General features: G+C 49.4%; 10 protein-coding genes across 10 annotated transcripts; 6 read left to right on the top strand and 4 right to left on the bottom strand.

Moving 5' to 3' along the window:
- Positions 1-401: 401 nt before the first annotated feature.
- ASPWEDRAFT_172472 (NmrA/HSCARG family protein) lies at positions 402-1,655 on the bottom strand (the record flags this gene model as incomplete). Its single annotated transcript, XM_040830937.1, has 5 exons — positions 402-748; positions 808-900; positions 954-1,001; positions 1,057-1,210; positions 1,275-1,655. The coding sequence occupies 5 exons, from the start codon at positions 1,653-1,655 to the stop codon at positions 402-404; spliced, it is 1,023 nt and encodes a 340-aa protein (XP_040689351.1).
- Positions 1,656-2,188: 533 nt separating this feature from the next.
- ASPWEDRAFT_111022 (fungal specific transcription factor domain-containing protein) lies at positions 2,189-3,793 on the top strand (the record flags this gene model as incomplete). Its single annotated transcript, XM_040828218.1, has 2 exons — positions 2,189-2,680; positions 2,732-3,793. 2 exons carry the CDS (start codon positions 2,189-2,191, stop codon positions 3,791-3,793), a joined length of 1,554 nt encoding a protein of 517 aa, XP_040689350.1.
- Positions 3,794-3,913: 120 nt separating this feature from the next.
- ASPWEDRAFT_51657 (putative tRNA-specific adenosine-34 deaminase subunit Tad3) lies at positions 3,914-5,548 on the bottom strand (the record flags this gene model as incomplete). The annotated part of the gene is made up of 3 exons (XM_040837630.1): positions 3,914-5,270; positions 5,319-5,370; positions 5,452-5,548. 3 exons carry the CDS (start codon positions 5,546-5,548, stop codon positions 3,914-3,916), a joined length of 1,506 nt encoding a protein of 501 aa, XP_040689349.1.
- Positions 5,549-6,265: 717 nt separating this feature from the next.
- phoB (regulatory cyclin phoB) lies at positions 6,266-7,482 on the bottom strand (the record flags this gene model as incomplete). The annotated part of the gene is made up of 3 exons (XM_040828265.1): positions 6,266-6,796; positions 6,875-7,240; positions 7,420-7,482. The coding sequence occupies 3 exons, from the start codon at positions 7,480-7,482 to the stop codon at positions 6,266-6,268; spliced, it is 960 nt and encodes a 319-aa protein (XP_040689348.1).
- A 1,316-nt stretch (positions 7,483-8,798) lies between these two features.
- On the top strand, positions 8,799-11,945 carry ASPWEDRAFT_51655 (armadillo repeat protein; the record flags this gene model as incomplete). Its single annotated transcript, XM_040837629.1, has 3 exons — positions 8,799-9,096; positions 9,191-10,893; positions 10,953-11,945. 3 exons carry the CDS (start codon positions 8,799-8,801, stop codon positions 11,943-11,945), a joined length of 2,994 nt encoding a protein of 997 aa, XP_040689347.1.
- A 415-nt stretch (positions 11,946-12,360) lies between these two features.
- On the top strand, positions 12,361-13,456 carry ASPWEDRAFT_111941 (putative fructosamine-3-kinase; the record flags this gene model as incomplete). The annotated part of the gene is made up of 2 exons (XM_040828284.1): positions 12,361-13,298; positions 13,360-13,456. 2 exons carry the CDS (start codon positions 12,361-12,363, stop codon positions 13,454-13,456), a joined length of 1,035 nt encoding a protein of 344 aa, XP_040689346.1.
- Positions 13,457-13,665: 209 nt separating this feature from the next.
- ASPWEDRAFT_40902 (uncharacterized protein) lies at positions 13,666-14,933 on the top strand. The gene is made up of 3 exons (XM_040835422.1): positions 13,666-13,913; positions 13,967-13,971; positions 14,036-14,933. The coding sequence occupies exons 1-3, from the start codon at positions 13,798-13,800 to the stop codon at positions 14,767-14,769; spliced, it is 855 nt and encodes a 284-aa protein (XP_040689345.1). The 5' UTR covers positions 13,666-13,797; the 3' UTR covers positions 14,770-14,933.
- Positions 14,934-15,060: 127 nt separating this feature from the next.
- On the top strand, positions 15,061-16,733 carry ASPWEDRAFT_40901 (putative cyclin). Its single transcript, XM_040835421.1, has 5 exons — positions 15,061-15,311; positions 15,377-15,458; positions 15,513-15,641; positions 15,712-16,039; positions 16,099-16,733. Exons 1-5 carry the CDS (start codon positions 15,088-15,090, stop codon positions 16,497-16,499), a joined length of 1,164 nt encoding a protein of 387 aa, XP_040689344.1. The 5' UTR covers positions 15,061-15,087; the 3' UTR covers positions 16,500-16,733.
- A 523-nt stretch (positions 16,734-17,256) lies between these two features.
- On the bottom strand, positions 17,257-19,358 carry cds1 (phosphatidate cytidylyltransferase). The gene is made up of 4 exons (XM_040837682.1): positions 19,031-19,358; positions 18,576-18,930; positions 17,727-18,517; positions 17,257-17,673 (listed from the first exon to the last, which is right to left on the bottom strand). The coding sequence occupies exons 1-4, from the start codon at positions 19,181-19,183 to the stop codon at positions 17,635-17,637; spliced, it is 1,338 nt and encodes a 445-aa protein (XP_040689343.1). The 5' UTR covers positions 19,184-19,358; the 3' UTR covers positions 17,257-17,634.
- A 126-nt stretch (positions 19,359-19,484) lies between these two features.
- Positions 19,485-22,403, top strand: ASPWEDRAFT_519675 (putative DNA repair protein Rad26). The gene is made up of 2 exons (XM_040837681.1): positions 19,485-20,309; positions 20,357-22,403. Exons 1-2 carry the CDS (start codon positions 19,785-19,787, stop codon positions 22,172-22,174), a joined length of 2,343 nt encoding a protein of 780 aa, XP_040689342.1. The 5' UTR covers positions 19,485-19,784; the 3' UTR covers positions 22,175-22,403.
- Positions 22,404-22,602: the final 199 nt, after the last annotated feature.

The raw sequence follows: 22,602 nt of genomic DNA, 5'->3' as shown, positions 1-22,602 counted from the left end.
GCGCATAATAATATTTTCTTCTTTGTCTTTCTGGCTCATATTTGATGATGTGACACGACATCAAATGGGTGATGGAGATGAAGGCAAGGCGATATGACGAATTTTGCTCTTTTGTACTCTCGCATATTGGCGAGGGGGTTTTTGTTTCTTTTCTTTTTCTACTTTTTTCTTTTCAGCAAAAACAAAAAAAAGAAGGCGTTCTCCATATCTCATCTTCTCTGAATGGATGAGATATTGCTGGCAGAAATAGCTTCTTGGTCTTTTTCTTTTGTTTAGAAATGATGGACGCGAAATGATGATTGCTGAAATGGCTGGAGCTAGCAGTTGATCTTCTATGGCTCATCGTTAATCTTATGAATAATGCATTTACTATGATTTTACTAGTTGCTCTATTTAGTTGCTCATTGAGGCCAGTTCCATTTCGTCCTTTCTATCCATTCTTCGAACGTACTTGCCCTTACTCCCAGGTCTCTCCAAGACGTATCATCGTCAGGATTTATAGTTCCATAAGCGATCTTGTTCTTCGGCGCCACGACGGTCCACTCCATCTGCCTGATATCATCCTCATAACCCTTGCCTGTGGCCGCAGCAACGGTAGAACCCCACTCGTCCAAAGTAATAGGATCGAATACAGCTTTCTGCGATGTCACGCTTTCGAAGATTGTAGCGAGTTGGGCGAAGGGGACCTTCGGACTGGTGACGGGGTATATCTTGGAGGCGGTTTTCTGGGGGCCTTGAACGAAGATTTCTTTCCTCTGTCAATAATTCGGAATACATATACTCATGTTATAATATGAATCAGCTCACCAGCAGCATAATTCCCTATATCGTAGGCGGGATCGACCCAATCGGCCAATGTGTCCCCTGGTACTGGGGGGCAGAAGCGAACAATTCCATCAGCTGGGTTGTTAGTATGTATCCACTAGCATTATATATATGGAAGTGTCTCCAACCTTGTCGTCGACAATATTGCGGCCATTGCATATTCGAATAAAAGTATCCTATTTTCCGGGTCAGTGGATAGGCATCACTGGATAGACGACGGAAGAAACCAACCAGGATGCAAGCTAGTAATAGCATATAGCTCTTCTCTCGCCCATTTTTCGATTTGATTTTTATGATCGAAATGATACACTTTGGTGAAACGACCCTGACTTGCCTCGGCGATGTTGGGGAGACTGCTCATGACGACATGAGAGATGTGGCAGGCCTATTCTCATTATAAACAATCAGACCCAACGATCAATTTAGACCTTTCAAGAAAGATGAAGTACTTTGGCAGCATCAACGATATTCCTCCCTGCTACCAGCTCATGTCTCATTTCTTCTTCCGTTTGAATCAATTTGCCCGGGATCCGATTATTCGTGACGGCGAACATACCGTCAGCCCCTTCGAAAGCCTGACGAAGGGATTCGACATTATACACGTCTGCAGGAATAAGTTTCAATGCATCGTTATTTGGATAGGATGCTTTTAGACGCTGAGCCGAGGCCGAGTGGACGTCGCGAGTGAGAGCGTGGATAGTGAATGGAGGGGATGCTGGGTTGTCTTTATTTTTCTGGAGAAGAGCACGGACAAGACCGCCTCCTTGATTACCTGTAGCGCCTAAGATGGCGATGGTTTTGGATGAGTTGGATGGATGGGTTGGAGACATTGTGGGTGTTGGAGGATGTCTCGGCGACGATGCCATGGATGGCGATGTCGATATACTCCGTCGAACCCAAGGATTTCAAAGCAGAGTGGAGAGAGTTCCACTTTTCAAAGTGCAATGCATTGGACTCCATTGCTTTTCAGGGGCACTGGAGGTAAATAACCCCCCATTGAAAACGTGGAAATCCATCTTAAAAATGAGAACAATAAACTCAGAGTTCAGTCCTGGTCCCTCCATCGGACACAAGTCCGACGCGGATTTAGGCTCCCCTGCACGACGAGACGAGATGAATTCACCGCAACTGCTCGAAAAGAGGGGGCATTGCAGACGACGATCATCTTTTTCATTCCGAGTCTAGAGTCGAGCACTTTTCTTTCCAATACAATACTCATCTTCTCCCATCGACCACGTCTCCATGAAGTCGAAAGAGAGAGAACGCCGCCATGTGCGAACGTCGTCCCACCCTCGAGTCTCGCCAGAGAAGAGATGCTCCAAAAGCACAAACCGTCTGTTACTGATCCTTATCCCCGTGGCTCATGGGCCCATGGAATCATCTACTGACAGTCTTTCTCATAGCAAATGGCCGACACATGACCAAAGTGCCCTCGGTTTTGTCGACTCACCCACTGGATAGTATGATCTCGACTGTTGAGGAAATCCTGGGCCCAACAGAGATACAACAACCACGGAACAGTTGGGACTGTACATTTTTACGCCCAGTCGACCCCCTCCCTTTCGACACATATCAGTTCTTGGACCGTAAAGGGGCGTTCAGAATCCCCATTGCACCGGTTCGTGGAGAGATCCTTGTGGCGTATATCAAATGGGTTCACCCTCTATGCCCCCTCTTCGACCTAGCAGAATTCCTTGATGATGTCGTCAAATCTCGGGAGGGCAGATCCCCTAGTCCTCTACTATATCAAGCAGTCCTGTTTGCAGGGAGTGCCTTTGTCGATTCTTGTATAGTTCAGGAAGGCGGTTATACCTCTCGTAGGGAGATGAGAAAGTCTCTGTTCGAAAAGACCAAGGTTTGGATAAACCACTCTTCTATTCCATAAAATGGAGTCTGACTTGGACAGTGGCTGTATATTCTTGACACAGAATCCGATGCAGTGCGTCAGATCCAGGCTCTGCTGCTCATGACTCACTGGCATGAGGTCGAGGACGATAGCCACAAAGACCCCGACTACTGGCTTTCCCTCGCACACGGCAAGGCACAAGCAGCTGGTCTTTATCCGCCCTTTGATCGCCATCAACATCTTTCTATCAAATTCCAGCGGCGCTTGTGGTCATGTCTGTACCTTCGTGACAGGCTTATTTCTCTAGGTGTCCGACGGCCTCCACGAATTCAAGACAGTCCAGCTCCTATCATCGAGATAGAAGACCTTAACATCGAGGCATATTCATCCGATATTCAAGATGCCCTACCATATTCTACAGCACGATTCCTAACGCCCGAGTTTCAAGCTCACTCCAATCTCTTATACATAGAGAAGATCAAATTGGCCGCATGCGTGGGCGAAATCCTCGATGGCCTTTTTCAACTCTCCCTAACCCACCACCCAAACGATCATTCCCCATCCCTAACTCTCATCCCAGCCCAACCATCTCCAGCACCAGCAATCCAAAAATGCTCTTTCCTTCTACAATCCTGGTTCGAATCTCTTCCCGGAGCAGCTCGTTTCTACCCGCCCTTCCCCGACCTGCCTCACGACAGTGACTCTGCTTCAACCGTGCTCCTGATCCACCAGGCCGATATCTATTTACTCTATCTAGCCGCCATGGCTGCATTCTATCTCTGTCTTCGTTCGGCTGTACATGCAGAAACCAGACTTCGTAATATAGCGTCGGAGATTACAAAAACTATATCTGAATTACGTTCTGCGAGATTACAGCTCTATCTCCCTGGAACTTCGATTACGGTTTTGCTCTTTGCAACAGCTACGCATTTGTTGGATTTGGCGTCTGCATCTGGTGCCGCTTATTCGTCTTCGTTGCTACTTTTGAAGGAATGTGCAGAGAGTGCAGAGGAGTTGGGAGAGATCTATCCCCGGGCTAGTCTAGTCGTTTCGTTCACTTCGGCTGGTCTTGAAAAATATTCCAGGAATACTGCTATGTCAGGTAGATCTCATCGTATATAGAGCTGGTTTCTTTAAGTCCAACCCTTGGAGTATAGTATCTGAATGAAAAGCGACAGTTGTGAATATTGTATATTGATGAAACGCTTTGTTATGTGTACACTATATATGCTCTATATCCTCTCATGCATGAAATGCAACCCCCTTCTCTCCCTCTATCCCCTCCTCATCTAATGGCTGACTTTCCTCAACAAACTCGAACCCCAGGGCCCGCCAGTTCAGCTCCTTTCTCCAATGCAACCCGTAGTATTTCCGATTTGTTCGAGGATCAATCGATTTGTCCTTTGTCCCCTCCGGTTCATCATATACCTCCGGTTCTGCCTCGTCGTCATCTGCGGTGGGGGAGATGACAGGTTCCGATGCCAACCCCCCTGTAACTAAGCGTCCTTTCCGAGAGAAAATGACCGCGCGGAATCGCGAGAGAAGCAGACCCATTGAGCAGCATACACAAGGCTCGTGGGTGAGATATACGTCAAGATCGGAGCAGAGGTAGCCGCCCTGGGAACGAGAGCGAATGCGCGGGGGCGCTTCCGAATCCTCGTCGGCCGTTTTGGTGATAGGAGCAGCAGTGGTGCTGCTGGTTTTCTGGAATTTTTCTGGAACAGGTGATGGGTCTTCCGGGTCGAGTAAGAATGGCGAAGATGTATCTGATTGGGAGAGGAAATGCGTTTCCAATGCGTTTATATACGGTTTATCAATCGATGATGTCGATGTTATCGTTGGGTCTGCTAATTCATGTTCTTCCCGTCGTTTGCGAGCGACCATATCTACAGCACGCATCAAGGCGTGTAGTTCCGGCCCTCCCTCCAAGTCTGCGTTGTATGTCTTGCTAGCCGGGTTTGGCCCAGTTCCAAGGTGTAATTCCGATTCCGATAGAGCACCCGCCTCTCGTCGTGAATATCGAGCATCTCCTGCAACGGCAACGACAGCCTGCGCCCATTGAGTACCGCTGCCATCGTCTATCGTAGCCTCAATCGATGGATCGACCACCACAGCTCCCACCCCACGGCCATAACCAGACTGCTCTGCCCCTTCAGCTACTTTCTGAGCGAGTGCTAGATATTGTCCTGCTCTCTGGATCGATTCCTGGGTCCGATTCAGAATCTGAGGCGGCGGAGCGATGTTGGCTCGGGGTGCAGACGGGTTGAACACGACAGGCCACACCGTTTTAGACCATCTCTCCGCTTGGCGGTTGTTCATAGGCGGTTGGAGGGGAACCCGGATAGTATGGAAGCGGATCGTGGGCGGATCCTCTGGTTGGGCATTTTCTGGTGGGGGAGGGGCAAACGGGGCCAGTAAGGCCTGAAGCTTTTCTTTGTCGGGGACAGGAGGCGAGATCAAGACGAAAATAGTCTGCGGGGATGGGTCTCCTTTCAGAACGGTTGACAGGAGCGGCTCTGGCAATTGATCACGTCTTCCAAAACGACGGAGGTGGTTGAGGGAAAGGGAGGAGTCGCGAGGAAAGGCCGAATCAAGAGCTCTGGCGATTGTTAGCAACTTGGATATAGAATCCAAGGCGAAAGCTCACTTGATGACTTTCGAGGCACATTTCACATTCACTTCTGCTACATATGCGTCGGCTGAAGATTGTTCTGTTAGCCTGATTTTTGCCCCGTTTTTTTCTTTTTTTTTTTTTTGGTACCCCGATTAATGGCACATACCAAACTCTTCAGATGCTTGGGTCTCTTGTACTGTTTTGATGGGAATAATCTGTCCTGAATAAGGCTGCAGGCCACCCAGAATATCCTGCACCTCCATTGCTTCGGCCATTACCTGTCTTGGGGGTTGTTCCCCAGAGGAAACTGCACTGGGATCGCGGGGTATAATTCCGACTTCAGAGGGAGGCTTTGAAGAAAGTTCCTGAGCATCCGCGGCATTACTCATTTTCAACAGAGAATGTCTTGGTGGAATGACTTCATGACCAAGAGCCACTTGTCAGCTGGAGATGTTTCGATGATCCGCGATCCATTCAATTCCCATGGATCGCAGATAGCCCAGACCGAAACCCTGTACCCTATGACCTAAGCCCTTGTATTACTATTTCGGGTCTAGTTCCTGATAACTATGACAGTATGTACTCCGTAGAGATACTGAGGTATACTTGAATAGTCTACCGACATGAACCAAATGAATCTGATTTTATTATTTCGAACAATTTTCCACCATGCCAGCTAAGTTCCAAACGCCCCAAAGCATTTAAAATTGAACAATGAAAAGAAATAAAAGGAGAAAAACAAGAAGAAATACTACCTGTGAATCGAAGCCCCGTTCACCGGTTAGCTGGTTGTATGTATAGAAACATCGCCATATCTCCTGTATATGTACTGTATGGGCGGGGAGAAGATGACAACAGATGCCACTGATCCAACCGTGATCATAGAACCCAGGTTCGCTGGAAACAGTGATTCGACCACAAGACCCCGAAATCTCCCGGTGCCTGCATGCCAATTGGAGATGTAAAGTGTATGCCATAAATTATTCCCCGCGCTGAATCTCAAATCCATCGCATCTCTCGACCAGACTCTGGTAGTAATCCACAAGAACCTCTGGTTGGGGCACGATTCGCCATTCGACCCGGAAGAGGAATTCCAGCTCTAGGAGAGCCAGTTCGTTCAAGCTAATACCACCGACTCGAGCATAAGTTTTGTTGGTCCAGAAACTGTCACTTAAGCCTTTACTGGCAACTGTGGCGCTGGCGATGAGGAATCGGTGAATGGTCAGACTGGAGACAGTGAATGCTGGGTATAGAGCGCATAGTCGGTCGATGTAGTACACCATACTCAGCAGGATGGGTGGCGAGAGGGTGGCATGGGTAGTGAGTCGTTGCAGGTAGTCGTGAACAGAGATCCGGGGCGGAGACCGGGAGTGGAACCGCGTCAGGCGACCTTGATGCAGGGGGATCTTATCGTTAAACCGAATCAGCTCCATCAGCATGCTAGAGATCAAAACGACAATGTCACGGGAATCAGCCTCCTCGTAATTTTCGGGCAGCCTCTTGACATCGGGCTTGGAGGGCCTCAGTCGCTTCGACTGGGAGCCCTCCAGATCTGAGGCCCCTGACCGTCCCGCAAGTGAAGCATTGACAATGTGGTCGTCCTGGCTGTTCCGCTTATTGGAGCCCGTGTTACTGGGGGCGGGCATTGGAGGAGGGGAGGAGCGAGCAGGAGGGTTGGTAGAAGTAGAGGCAGGGATCTCGGAAGGACGCGAAGAGTTGGTGGCGACCACTGCAGTTGAGTTGGAGGAATTTCCGCCCCCATGGGTGGTCAGCCCAGCGGAGAATCGGCCGCGGGGGAGATCCCCAGAGGGCCCGGGAGAAGAGGGTTCAACGGTATGTCTGGTCAGAGCTGATCGAAGCTCTTCAATGGCCAGGCGGGAAGAATGCGGACTGAACTTAGGCGCAGTAGTAGAGTGACCGGCAGGCTCATACTGTTGATGAGACGACGGAGGGGGCTGATGAGCGACACCCACGGCGGCCGAAGAATGAGGATGAGAGTGGGAATGCGGATGATGGTGATGGGGATGAACAGGAGGAGAGGAGGAAGGAGGGTGAAGGGATGGTGAGGGCGAGGAGGCTAGCATCTCCGCTCACCAACGAGCGCACCACGTGGGCGCACTGAACGGTGTGCAACGACGGAGCTGGCAGACGCTGCGAAACCTTGTGCTGCTTCTGAGGATAGCGTGCACAGACGCATCATGATCTGCGAATTTCAGCTCTGAAAAGAGACTGAAGTCGATGGTAGTGTCGGAGGTGAGGGTAACACCAGATTTGAGTATGATGATGATAGAAGAGAAGAAAGAAGGGGAAAGAGGGGAAGCAATCGAAAAGACCCAGAAAAATCCAAGGATACAAAGAGGCTGTAAACGTCTGTATTTCGACAGTCAGGAGGAAAAGAAAAAAAACAGGGAAAGGACTGAAATAGGGGGATTTACAAAAGGTCCACCAATGAGGATTGACATTGAAAAGAAAGAAGTGGGGATAATACAGGGCGTGACAGTATTCAGATACAGTCGGCACCAAATCCGGGTAAATGTTTACCACACGGTAACTTGTACTGTATTTGTATCCTCATCCATCCATTCTGTCCAGGCAGGAAAACCAGAGATTATTTAAGATTGATATGAGGTGAGAGTTGCTAGTGGGATCGATGAATTCCCTATTATGCTCTGGTTGGATTTGATAGGACCCTGCAGGTGGGATGACGGATGCATACATAAGTTCAATCATCATCATTCCTTAGCCACGAGTCAAATAATCAGAAACACATGGGGGTTCAGCTACGGGGGGTTAGATATTCATGGTGAAACATTCCATATTACAGGGGTAGATAAATGATATTAATACTGAAAAAAGGCTTACCCCACTGTAGTGTACCTTCCATGAGGAATACTAGATTGCATCCCCATCTGATTGCCCCCAATGTCTCGTACCTTAATTACTCACGGTTGCTGAGTAGCGGGATTACGCATTCACAGGGCTGAGTCACGTGTAAGACTCTGCTGAGTGCTGACTCAGCATCAAGGTCACATGCTGTCACATGAGACTAGATGCCGGAAGCGGCAACTCTGCCGCATCACCGCATGCTGTCGCTGCTGCTGGCTATCTTCGAGTCCTCTGGGAATGAAGAGCGATGTCTCAAACTGCCTGCAGCTCGCCTCGATTCTTCTAGACTCTTTAGGTATCATCTCCATATCGACTTCTCCTCGACAATTCTGATTCATCGCTTTTCTCGACATCCAGTCCAACACTCCAACCGCATAACTAACTATCCATCTTCTTGTCTCCTCCGTCCAGTAGCTAGCTGTACGAAACCCCTCTCCTGAACCGACAGCTTTCATCCAGAGTCCCCCTCGCCCAGCTCTTTTTTCCTTGCTTTGCTTTTCGTTTGAATCATTTGGATCTCAGTTTATCCAACTGCTATATACTGCCGTCTGTTTCTCGATTTCCGTAATTTACTGATAAAGTGATCACAGAGTACCTCCCGCCGGAGGCGGTGATCTTCGGCGGACGATGACGCGCGCCTCAGCGCCTCCACTTCTCCTCCAACTCCAGAGCGCAGAATCTATATCATCTAAAGTCGCTACTCTTCGAGCTTTGAAAAACGAGACTATTGGTCATGATCAGCGCAAGGAGGCCTGGATTGGATGGGGCATCGTCCCCATCCTGGCCGAGATTCTTGCTTCGAGACCATCGTGTGGGGGCTCCGAGCTGAATGGAGGAGCCAAACCCCAGAAATCATCCACCACTAGGTCAGAGGAAGATGAGGCTTGTATGCAGGCAATTACTATCCTCGGTAGTTTAGCACAAGGTATTTTTGCCTCACTCCGGAATGAAGATCCGAAAAGATTCTTGGTTGTACAGAAGTAAAACAACCCCGAAACAACTACTGACCTCTATTATAGGCGGTGCGGCCTTTCTCTCTCCAATCCTGTCCAGCGGCATTCTCTCGATACTGCTCTCCATTCTCTCGTCATCCGATTGTTCTTCATTTTTCTGTCTCCCTATCCTCCGAACCCTCAACACCATCGCCGATCGACTACCACTGCAAAGCCAACCCCAAGGGCCTCAGGATGCGCGCCTCGCCGAATTATTGTTTTCCAAAGAGCATGTTGGGTGTTTAGCACGGATTATTGGGCAAGACTACAACTCCTACAAAGTACAAGCTTCAATTGAACTTGCTGCATCTCTCATCGGGAAACTTTGCAAGGAGGATGCCCACAAGGCGCTTCTTGCCGACTGCGGAGTTCTGGATGCCTTGGCAATAAAAGTGGCTTCCTTCGTGGTCTCCCAGGGCTTTGTTTTGCCGGGTGCGGAGGAGCATGTGCAGGAACCCGGTGGTCTGGGCGCACTGCCATCTCCCGCCCCTCCTAGGGCTAAGCTGGCACCAATCCTCCGCGCAGTTACCGTAATAATCGAGCATTCCAAATGGCGGGGGGAACACTTCCTTTCGTCACCAGGAATTGTTACCGTATTCCCCAAACAGCTGCCCGAATTTGCACCGGCCGACATCAAACGAGGTCCTTGGGGCTCAACATACCTGTCTGGATCTGCGGTGCCACGCCACCTCGGTGCAAGTCCAGTCGAGTATCTACTGCCATCAGTTCCATTATCGCAACTAAAGACCTCTGCGAGCGCGACCAATTTTCCGCCTCTGGGTCCTCAGGGAACTCACCGCCGCCACAGCCAACCCTTCCCCACCCCTCTTTCGCTATTCGATTCGTCGGGTGCCGATGATGATGAAAACGCCATCGTGCCATGGTTGCTATACATTCTCCGTGAAGAGACCGGCATGGTCCGCTTGATGGCAGCCCGCCTCGTTACCGTCCTGTTCCGCCTGGGTCTTGCCAAGAAGCACAGGGTGTCGATGCTAGGTTACCTGGTGATTCCAATTCTCATTAGGATGCTCGATAAGGACTATGAAATTCTAGGTGAAGAAATTGTCGAGTTTGGTGGGCTACCCCCTTTGACTGATTGTCTACGGGAGGAGGCACCAGCGGTACTTGCCACTTTGGTGATTGATGATCAAGAATTACAGAAACATGCGGTGGAGGGGGGTGCGATCAAACGGCTTTCTCAGCTTCTCAAGGAGTCATACAACCCTTTACAGGAGAGTACAAAGGCGATGTGGCATGCAGATAGTGATGAGGAAAATAGCCACGAGCCCAAAAAGCAGCAGCCAGAGTGTCAGCTCGGCCCCCCAGGATACTCGCCTACTCACTGCCATGTCATGCGATACCGAGAAAAGATTCTCAAAGCCCTCGCAGCTTTGATTCCTTTTAAGGATGATTATCGAAAGGCAGTTTGCGAGAATGGTGTTGTGCCTTATATTATAGACTCGCTCAAGCCATGCTCGGCTGATGCACCAACCGACACATCGAATCCGAAAAATACCGTTGCGGATGGCAATCCGACACCAACTTTACTGGCTGCGTGTGGAGCTGCGCGTATGCTTACTAGATCTGTCAGCGTTTTGAGAACCAGTTTGATCGATGCCGGCGTTGCGACACCCTTGTTCGTCTTGATTCAATACCCAGATATCGAGGTGCAGATCGCTGCAACCTCGGTAATATGCAATCTCGCTTTGGATTTTAGCCCCATGAGGGAGGTATGTTTCTTCATTCCCTCGAGCATATATCCCCTTCCAGTGCACTGATGGTTTTACAGGCGATCATCTCGGCCGAGATTCTCCCCATCCTATGCGAGCATGCACATTCATCCAACACTAAGCTTCGGATTGAATCTCTTTGGGCACTGAAGCATGTGACTTACAACTCAACCAATGATATCAAGTTCAGGATCGTCGACTCTTTGGGACCTGGGTGGATCAAGCAAATCATCATGCAGGATCCGACGACCGCCTTGGCCAGGAGAGGTGTGAATGAAGAGACGGACACTAGCACCGCGGTTGGAATGGGTCGAGCTAATTCGGCGGGCGAACGAGTCGACCTTTTAAACCCGGTTGAAGACTCCCAGGAGCTAGATGAAGATTCCAAAATGACCGACAGCATGCCATCGTCCAAGGTGAGTCTGGAAATGTTCCTTCCAGACACAACCCGGCGGCGCAAGCTGGCTCTGAATGGCGATTTGGATCAGACTACTCAGGCTCGACAAGACGATATCGCCGTGCAGGAACAGATTTTTGACTTGCTCCGAAACATCATCTGCGGGCCAGGCTCCTCAGAGATGGTGGATTACCTTTTTAAGGAGATCGGGGAGGATGATATTTTGGAGGCATTAGCGGATAAATTGCGTCCCCGGACCATTCACCTTCCCCATCGGCGGGACTCACCCTCTGGCCGCGCACTTCACGCGCCGACGGAGATTTTGATTGCTGTCACTTTTGTCATTATTCATCTGGCGGCCAGTCTCCCGCGGTATCGACAACTGCTAATGGCCCATCGGGATCTTCTATGCTCCCTCATGGGCTACTTCAACCACAGTCATCGCGACGTGCGGGTCAACTGCGTCTGGGTCGTAATAAACCTCACATATGCTGACAGCCAAAGCGACAAAGAGGCCTGCCGCGAGCGGGCGATGAAGCTGCGGTCAATTGGGGTGTTGGATCGGCTGAGCAGTCTGGAGGACGATCCGGACCTTGATGTGCGAGAGCGAAAGAGAACAGCAGAGTTTCAGATTACAAATTTGTGCGGTGCATAGCGATGTTTATATGATTTTCATTTTGCTCTTGGATCTTTTTCTATCTATGTGGCATGGACAGCGCTGGGAATGGATAGCCTGACATTTGAGGCGTTGGGAGTGTTGTATGTACAAAGACATCATGGGCAGAATAGCTACATGAAAAATGCGCTGGGCTGCCAAACCTTTCTCAATTTTATTCATACATTTCTCGTAGAGAAGTGCTCGGAATATGTACTCTGCATCACATACACGATCCTATCTGCTATCTTATCGATAAGACCCGGTGGAGACTCGACGTCATCCAAGCGGCGTTGGGGTTGAAATCATTGCAGTCTTCCTGTCTTGATTTCAATTTCCAACTACTTTCTACTTCCCTAGCCACCTATCCTCATTCCCAAAATTCAAGCCATAATATAACTTCTCTACTTGAACAATGGCACCAGTCCCTGCCTCATTGCTACGTGCCCTGTCCCTCCCCGACCCCTCCAAAGCCAGCCTGTCCACCGCAGGCCTAGGCTCTGGATTTACCAGTACAGGAGCCATACGTGCCCAGGTCCCTGCCACCGATGGACAAGGCGAAGAGGAGCGACGATACTTTGTCAAGACCTCATCGGACGGAAAAGCCGCAGAGGAAATGTTCCGAGGCGAGTACGAATCATTGAACGCTATCGCAACATCAGTACCGGGCTTCTGCCCACGAGCCCTGGCATGGGGACCTTTGGAAGAAGGTAATGGAAAGAGCTTCTTCCTCGCAACTGAATTTCTCGATTTGGGGGTGGGAGGAAATCGGACAGGCCAATCCCTCGCCCAAAGACTGGGCCAGTTACATTCCACGCCCGCGCCATCAGATCCGCAGACGGGCAAGCGCAGATTCGGGTTTCCAGTCCCAACCTTTTGCGGCGACACAAAGCAACCTAACAAGTTCCATGATTCCTGGGCGGATTTCTACGCCAATGAACGACTTTTGACGATTCTCGAAACGTCAGAACAGCGTAACGGGAAAGATGGTGCTCTGCGGGATTTGGTCGAGAAGACAACACGCACTGTCGTCCCGGCACTGTTGGGTGACGGACATTTGGGATATGACCGGAATGGCAACGGAGAGGGCATCACGCCCGTGGTGATACATGGAGATCTGTGGAGTGGGAATGCAGACCAGGGAAAGATCGTGGGCAGCGGACGAAAAGAAGACGAGCAGGTGGGAGAGGTCGTCTACGATCCATCTGCCGTATATGGGCATAGCGAGTTTGAATTGGGCATTATGAATATGTTTGGAGGCTTTGGTTCGTCATTCTTCAGTGCCTATCATAAGGTTGTACCCAAGACGGAGCCAGTGGAGGAGTATGAAGATCGAGTGCGGTTGTATGAACTGTGAGTTGTTCTTTTGACGATATTGCTTGGTATTCACGATGTTCATCGCTAATCTCTGAAGATACCACCATCTGAATCACCATGCCATTTTCGGGGCTGGATATCGGTCGGGTTCTGTATCCATCATGCAAAAGTTGATCAAAAAGTACGGCAACTAGATGATATATGCCGGTTTCGATTGATAGCGTTATGTTGGCCTAAACTATTTACCATGGCAATATATGCCAACGTCTATAGATATTGGTTTTCTTGATATTTATGTTGTGCAACGTCAATTAATAAAGGGTATAAATGAGAATATATTCGATGATCATGCGGGATTTCATTCTTGAATTAATAAGATAGATGGCATCACACCATTACAATCCTGTTTTTGCTTATCATCAGTTGTCGATGACACCATAACTGAGTCAGCAGCCTGCTATGCAACTCCAATTCATCTATTGAGACAACTTTTCTTCTTCAACTCTTCCATTCGATTATTATCTCTTCGTCCAGAATGCCTTCTCATCCCGATGCCAATCTTCACCCTGAAGCAACAGGTCCAGCAAAAGTGCTGGTAGATAAACACAGTGCAGAGCAGCCGTTGAAGTTATATGCGGGGTGGTTCTGTCCGTACGTTATTTGAAATCATCGTCTCATTTCTACCGTTGCTAACGAAATCATAGATTCGGTATGACAATTTGACAACTCTCCCATCATATCCTCTTGGCCTGAAAAACTAACTACCGGTCCAGTCCAGCGAGTCTGGCTCGCCCTCGAGGAGAAGCAGATTCCTTACCAATACATCGAGGTCAATCCCTACAACAAACCGCAATCTCTCCTCTCCCTGAACCCCCGTGGCCTCGTTCCAACACTATCCTGTCCATCTCAGATAGACGGTGGTGTTTCTAAGCCCCTCTACGAATCTACCGTCATCCTCGAGTACCTCGAAGAAGCTTACCCAGACCACAAACCACATTTTCTACCTAGCGGTCCCTATGAGCGAGCACGATCCCGTATCTGGATCGACTACGTAACCTCACGGATTATTCCGGCCTTCCATCGCTTTCTCCAGTATCAACCACAGTCAAAGGATGAAGATCCATCTGCTGGTATAGAAAAAGTCCGACAGGAGTTCCTTGGCCACTTGAAGGAGTGGACCAAGGAGATGCACCCTGAAGGCCCTTTTTTCCTAGGCAAAGACATTGGACTTCCAGACCTGGTGCTTGCACCATGGGCGGTCCGCTTATGGGTGTTCAATGAGTTCAAGGAGGGAGGAATTGGGATTCCTGATGAAGGGCAAGATGCAGCGGATGCGGGAGTTTGGGATCGATGGAGGAAGTGGATCAAGGCCGTTGAGGCGCGGAGAAGTGTTAAGGAGACGACAAGTGAGAGCGAGTTCTATCTTCCCATTTACCGACGATATGCAGAAAACACGGCCCAGAGTGAATTGGCCAAAGCCACCAGGACTGGACGAGGAGTGCCATGATGGATGCTTCATGGCAAGATATAGTTCATGTCTGTTCCGGTCACGGTGATGATATTGCCTATATTTGGATTGAGCATGCTAAATATAGGAATCTGTTTCATCATATCTACGGAATATTAAATACAAAATATAAATTCAAATGCGAAAATCTACAAATTCGAGAGCTGCAAATTCACGTAATTTATGTATTGTAATGTAACGAATGCGACCCGGAGAAACGATGCTCCTCACACGTGACTCCATCGCATATGATTCCCATCCGGCATCCATCATTAAAACGAATTCCACGCCAGAAGAGCCATTCCTCTGCACCGCATCATGGCCCCGGAGAAGAAGGATGGCTCGGGCCATCTGGGCCCAGAGTCTACCATGCCGGACCCTCCTTCCATCCATCCTTCTTTCATCCAGGTAGCTAAGCCGTATATCTTCGAGCAGACCATTCAGAACTGTATTGCGGCCATGGGGGTTAATCCTCTGCGCGAGGAAGCTTTGCGTCTACAGGGCGTAACTTGGATTGACAATGTGCGCAAGGCGCTTCATCTGTATGCTTACAGCAATCCCCTTTTTGAACTTTGGGTGTTTTTTTGTTCCATCACTAACTATTTAGACCTATCCGAACTTTTAATACGGCCGTGGTGTATTATCACAAGTTTCGGCTGGTGCACCCCGATAATGAATATAACTATATGGTAGGGTTATGTTTATTTTGTGTTTTCATTGATGGTGGATTCTGACTTCTCAAGGATGCCGCTGCGGCTGCTTTGTTTACTGCCTGCAAGATCGAGGATACCCTCAAAAAGTCACGGGAGATTGTCTGTGCCGCATACAACCTCAAGCTCTCGCCATCAGAGCATATGGCCCCCGACGATCCGGTTTGTCATTGCGATCTCTTCGATTCATTCAATGCTTTGGACCTTCAAAGTGATGCTGACTGATTCTCAGGTTTTCGAGGTCCACGCTAGGGGTATCATCGGGCTCGAGAGACTCATGCTCGAGGCTTCAGGCTTTGATTTTCGAACACGTCATCCGCAAAAGGTTCTGGTCAAGCTGGCTAGGAACTACGGCTTGACGTTGAAATCGGAGGTGTCCAACGTGTCCTACCGCATTTCGCTGGACCTTTATCGAACTTTTGCACCCATTAAGCAAACCACTTCAACGATGGCATTTAGCTGCCTTGAACTTGCTGGCCGTCTACTTGATCAACGCCTGGAAGCTGTCGAGTCGGGAGTGGACTACGGGCAATGGAAGACAAGTCGGGAAGAGATCATGGGTATGTCTACCATGTGCCTTTGAAGAAATACCGGGGAAATAAACACTAACAACGCATAGAAACTCTTTTCGATCTCCTGGAGCTATACACACACCAACGTGGAGCAACATCGGTTGGGCCGCATTTCCCCGCCGATCGATTTCTCACCGTCCGCATTCCTCTGAACCAGGAGGCAGAGGCGCAAAGATACCCCCGTCACACGCAATGGACAGACCAGAACAAGGATGAAAGGGCTTCCAACGGATCGAGAGGCATTAAGGATTTCGGCATGCCGGACAAGGGAGGCTTGGTTCATCCCTTGACCCCTGTCTCTGCGAATGGGGAGAGGCCCAGGGTCGGCGAACGAGGCCGAGACGGGGCGGTTCGCTTCATGCTGGATCCCGAATGTGCCGATTCAGAGAAGTCGCGGGTCGCCGAATACTTCAAGGTCGAAATGGAGGAATACGAGGTGGAAGAATGAATTGTTCGACCGGGGCGGAATGTTCGACATTGAATCTAATGCATGGCATTTTGCTAGCGGACATGCCAGTGGCGATATACGAGGCCGATAAGCTACGTCCTTTCAGCTGGCGCTCTTCCGGTCAGGGATGGCCACACCAAGCCGCTGCTTCAGCGCCGGCGCCAGCGATATCTGCATGAGACTCCCGAGTATAGAGCGGTACTACTGCAACGGTAGAGGCAGAGCTACGCCAACTCCCGCGCTTCAATCGAGCCATATGTGTGCTTCATGGGGTGTCCTAACAAGGACGAGATGGAAACGTGAGAGATACCAGTCCTAGGAACGGTCCTACTCGGAGGAAAGGTTGGACCTGGATGAAAGGAGAGTCTTGGAACTTCCATGGCGCGAGTATAGGACGGATATCGGGCCGGGGCAATTCTCAGAATTGGATAAGCATACTCCGTATATATCAATGAAATAGAGATAGAACCTTGGTTATCAGCGTGCTGTACTACGCTTTGACAGCTTGAGTGGCTATAGAAAGGAACAGTCTAATACGTGAAATGTAAACTCCAATAATCAATCATCCAAACACCCCCACAGCTCATCAACTATTATATTTGAATTTATATATAATCGATCGATTTTACACTTCTGTCACAACCAGAGCACACATCCTCAGCCCATCCCCCCTCTCCATCCTCCCTTCCCGCAAGTGGAAAAAAAGAGTACAGGAATGGAAGCAGAAGGCCAAAAAAATACATAAGAAACAAGAAGATAAGAGCCTGTGTCTGACACTATTGGCTTTTTTTTCTTTCCTGACATGTATACATCAAGGACTCAATACGATGACAAGTTACAGTTCAGCACATAGAGAAACAAAAAAAAGAGGTGAGAGGGGAGAGATCTCCCATGACCTCTGGTGTAGAGTATGAAGATGGTTGATTTGTTTCGTTGGATCCGTTCCGATTGATGAGATAGATGAGAGCACCCTCAAGGTGGAAGTCTAAAGTGAAGAAGATACAATGTTAAAGGCGATTAAAAGTAATTTCCATGTTTCGCAATTTTCCGCTTCATGGGGAGGATTTAGAAGGGGAGTAGGAGGTTGAGCTCGTTATCGAAATAAAAATGGAAAAACACGGGTCGTTATACGCGCTTATTGGCGTGTGAGTTCGGTGTCTAGGCAGTTCAGGATCTAATTCGTATTAGCAAATTCCACATGTAAGGAGTAAGGGGGATGGATTGTACCGTTTCCGAGACAGTTCCCTGGTTGTACAGGTATTTGCCTAAGCCTTTAACAACCTCGAGTTGTTCTTCGATTGTGAGGCCGTTGATGGCAGCTTCCATGACATCACCAACGGTGGACTTGTACACGGCAATGAAGCTGTGGTAATACATGTAGGCAAAGAAACCCATGATGAACTGACAATCCATGCGATCGGTGATACCACCGTGGCCCGGAATAGACTCGCCGAAATCCTTGATCTTGAAAGTCCGCTTGAGTCCCGATGCGAAGAAACCTCCAAAGGGAGCGATGAGAGAGGCGAAACTCGCGAAAACCAAGATGTGGAACTGCATGGGTTCAATGTAGAAGGTACCCAATCCGGTCCACTCGGGGAATGTGTAAGGCTGGGGAACAAAGGCCGGGTTGAGAGTGCACTCCAAGCCGGTCAAAACGTTGGATCCGAGATCATTGACGGGGCAAATGAAATATTTGTAGCGCATCAGAATGTTGGTCATGAAGTAGCCGAAGATGATGGTGCAGACCCAAGCGCCAATGAATCCTTCGACAGTCTTCTTGGGCGACAGTTTGATCAGCTGGGTGCGACCGAAGGTGATACCGCAGACGTAGGCGAAGATGTCATTCGTAATAACCAAGGAAGCCGGAAGGAAGAACCAAATCATGCCCTCCAAGACGTTGTTCATAACAAAGTGCGCCTGAACAACGATCAAGTAGAGCGCCATATGTGTCCAGGCAAACTGAGTAAACTGGAACCGGTAGTGTCCTTTCTGGAGCGAGGCGACAAAGAAGACGAAACCTATATCAAATAGCGATTAGTATGAGGTACTCAAGGCACGCGGGAGTTCCGGACTTACCCATGACGTAGAGCATGAAGCTGAGGAAACGGTGGTGGGTGGCCAGAGGCAGGAGGATCTTGTCGACCAAAAGGACATGCTTGAAGTAGTAGATAACACTCTCGCCATACAAAAAGTACATGGTCGTAGCCAGGAAATACCAGTTGAGCGACTTGGTGAAACGCAGGTTCTTCTCTTTGCTAGGGACATTGGAGATGGCGATGACTTCCTTGAACGAGACAATCTGTATAGCGGTTACGATGCCAAGGATGTAGATGTGACCCGAGAACATAGAGATGAAGAAACCGGCAATCATAACAAACGTCCATATTGTTCGTGTGATGAAGGTCTGCTTCTTCTTCTCGTATTCGGATTGCTGGGGTTTCTAGGACCGGGCCGTCAGCATTCAATCCCAATCCCAACAAAACAAAGCAGGCAGCAGCAACAGCAGCAATCGGAGGGTCAATAATAATTACCTCTTCAGGAATTGTCGAGGGTTTCGAGACGTTACCATTCTTAGATGGACTGCTCGGCTCAGAGGCCGCATCGCTGACATCCGAGATACTTGGGCGGCGCTGGTCGGCGCCGGCCCGATGTTGAAACCTGACGTTCCGACGAGATTTGGACATGATGTGATGTTGATCAAAGAGAAGAAGAGAGGAAGAAAGGGGAGGCGGGAGGGGAGAAGATCCACAGGAAGAGGAGGGGAAGAAATGGACCCTAACAGGGGGGGGGAATTACAAAGATGGAGAAGCAGTAGAAGAGAGAAAGGAAGGAAAAAGAAGGGAAAAAAGACGAAGGAAGACGAAGAGAGAGAGAAAGAGAGAGATCGTCGACTAGTAAATTTTCATGTGAAGTAGCGACCGAAAGCGGTCGGGGTTGAGGAGGAGAGGATAAATAAGACCGGCAGCCACGGAGGATTCGGGGAGAATTGAGCGTGGTGATGGATTTGATCTGATCCAATGATGATGAGGATCAAATGCAAGCCGACAGAAACACGCAATCCACGCGCGATGGAGGCGTGGTGATGCTGAAGCTGAAGACGCAGAAGCAACAGGAGATGGTTGTGTTCCTCAACGAACCGGCAAAACGACGTCAGGCGTCACTTTTTCTCCTTGCGGGGAGAATCTCAACCACCTCCGTCCAGCCTTACCGGTCTCCACCACCACTTTTCGAGCACAATTGTCACTCTTTTTTATCTTTATTCTTGTTCATGGCGAGATTCAGGGCATGGAAGACGACGACGAGGATTTCTTCTCCGATGAGGGCTTCGACGATCTGCCACCGAGCACATTATTACAGCTGGAACAGAACGCGTATCGCGCCACTCAGGCTCAACGAGTCCAGAAACCATCGCTCGATGATGATGTAATTTACGAGGGAGAAAGGCCACTGGAGAATCATGTCTATCAAAACTCCGTGGTTCAGGAGCCTCACACTCGAGTCCCAGGTCCCAACAATGCCACCCTCGAGCTCCCCGCCCGTCTACACTCCGGATTGACAAATGAATATGGCACTTTGGATGTGGGAGAGCTAGATGCGGAGATTTTGAATGATGATGCTGCATCGGGAACTGCACTGGGCCAACCTGCGAATATTCCAGGCCAGTTTGGTCCTCTGCAGGATAACACCCTGGTGGAAGACGGCCGCCATGGCCCTCTACCAGACTCGATGGAGATTGTAGAAGAAACCTACCTTCCGGAGGATGCCTACCAACAAAGTTACGATGAGACCTATGATATTCTAAATGAGAGGGTATGGCAGCATAGAATCGTCGAAATAATCGTAACTAATGTTTGCAGTTGGCGCGGGAAAACGAACGGAATCAACAAATTATGGAGGAACTAGCTTCAGCAAAGTCCGTGATGGAGACGAAAACCGGGGAAATAGCCATAATTCGTGCTAATCAAGCCAAGCTCGCCGAGAACCATGACCGGCAATTGACAGCCTTGCGAAAGGCCATGGCGGAGGAGTCTGCAAAGCACAAGGAAGAACTGGAAGCTGCCCGGGCCGAGGGCAAGATGTTGGCTACGGAAAACGCATTTCTTAGACAAGATCTCGCGGAGGAGGCACGAATGAACGGCTTGAAGGCGAAAAGTAAAGTGGAGGATAAAGTACCTCCCGTCACGCCCAAAAAGTCCAGAATTCTTCCATTCCGTGACGGATTCGACGATGATGAAATCATTGCCATCTCGCCTAGCAAATCGCAGGGGGGCCGGTCCAAACGAGGCACGCCTACTGTGCCTGGGAAGAGGAAAAGAAAACATAGTCAGGGTAGCCCAACCCCGTTGCAGTTGGACCCTCAGCCAGAGCCCATGATGGAAGAAGCCCCAGGGGACACATCAGATGATGCTATGATCGATGCTGAGCATTATGAGCCAGTCTCTATACAGAGCGAGGATCGCAATATGGGGTTGATGAAGCGGATCTTGAACCACCGAAGGTCTCCTAACGAAGAGCGCGATATCGAGGTGATGGCGCAGTTGACTTTCCCGTCAGAACCCCAACAGACGATATCCAGCATCGTCCTCGAAGAAACGTCCAATGTTCACTCGGGCAATTTCCCGGTAGAGTATGGACGGACAATTGCCTCTCTGTGGGCTCGTGCTTTGAAAGAGAAATTCTACAAGCCCATTCCAATGTTCATGTCGATTATCCGGTTCATCTTTGCGCTGGATATGTGTACATCCGTCCCTGATCTGATTGAGCACTTGGTGCCAGTATTGCAAGAATCTGGGGATGTCAATGGAGTCCCACGATTCAAACATTCGCCCGTCTCGCGACAGAATCTAGGCCAGATCCGCCAGACGCCCGTTTCCCAGCTACATCCCGAGGTGGATTCGACAGAGGCGTTGAGTATGCTCTACCACATGGCATGTGGATGTCTTCACGTCGAGCGAGCGATAAAGAATTTCTGGCGACACATACGCTACGACTTCATCTTAATGATGCTAAACTGTTCCCAGCCGATCAAGGACATTATCCTGACTCTGAACCTACTATCGACCAGTATCCGCCCAGGGTTGTTTGGGTCGATCCACGAGGCAGAGCAAGACCAGATAGCCAACGAGAACTACATTGTCGACCGTGTAGGTAACCTGCTGAGCGAAATGCCTCAGGTGGACGAGGGACAGGATCCATACACACCGCTGGAAATTTGCAGCATGCGTCTGGAGGCGCTGTCCCTTCTGATGGCGCTGGTCTTTAACCCCATCGACCCGAACGACAACCACGGCATATCGGTGATTGCGTCTCATCCGACGGTACTAGCGCGATTGATTCGAGCAATGCATGACGAGCTGGATGCATTGTATTCGTACTCGCCCGAACAGGATCTACACTCGTCACTGGTCAACGGGTTGATGCGGGTTATATATGGAGTAATACGTCGTCATCACGAGCCGGTAGATCTGCAGGCAAAACTCTGCCGACTGGCGGGGGGCAAACAGAAGTTTCTCGTCGTGTTGACCCGGCTGGCGTTTAGTGAAGGACCGATTTTGGAGGCGGGAATTGATGATGAGACGGTGGAAATGGCGCATGAGATGTTGGATGATGCGGTAAATCCTCAAGAAGCGGAGGCTTTACTCGAGGCGTTCCCCAGTGCCAAACGTGACGATTAATGACTGATTCTGCTATGTATGTTTAAAAGCTCAGCTATATACCCGCCAAATAATTGTATTTTATATTTAATTTCATGATTGTCATACTGTCTGTAAACTACCGATCTGTAGTCATCACTGGTGATATATTTCTGCTACGGGGTGAACTGACTGAACACACCCACTGACTCCATACTTAACCCAGACAAACAGGTACTGTTTTTCATTTGGAAGTAGATTTTAATTATTGACTAGTCAAAGGTGGCTCTTAACGATCATCTTCCTTCTAAGCAAGTGTTGTTTGTTGGGAGAGCATGATTTCATCACGAATAACTACATCTACCGACCGGGACAGTTGGAAGACGTGCCGACTCATGCCTAGGAACGACCTGATATGCTGACAAGACTCGGTAAACGAAGACATTCTCCCCACTATTGAAGAGACACAA

This window comes from Aspergillus wentii, assembly GCF_001890725.1.
Source record: "Aspergillus wentii DTO 134E9 unplaced genomic scaffold ASPWEscaffold_4, whole genome shotgun sequence".
Taxonomy (NCBI): Eukaryota; Fungi; Ascomycota; class Eurotiomycetes; order Eurotiales; family Aspergillaceae; genus Aspergillus; species Aspergillus wentii.
Note: the sequence above shows the minus strand (reverse complement) of the source record. Positions and strands in the feature narration are given on the sequence as shown.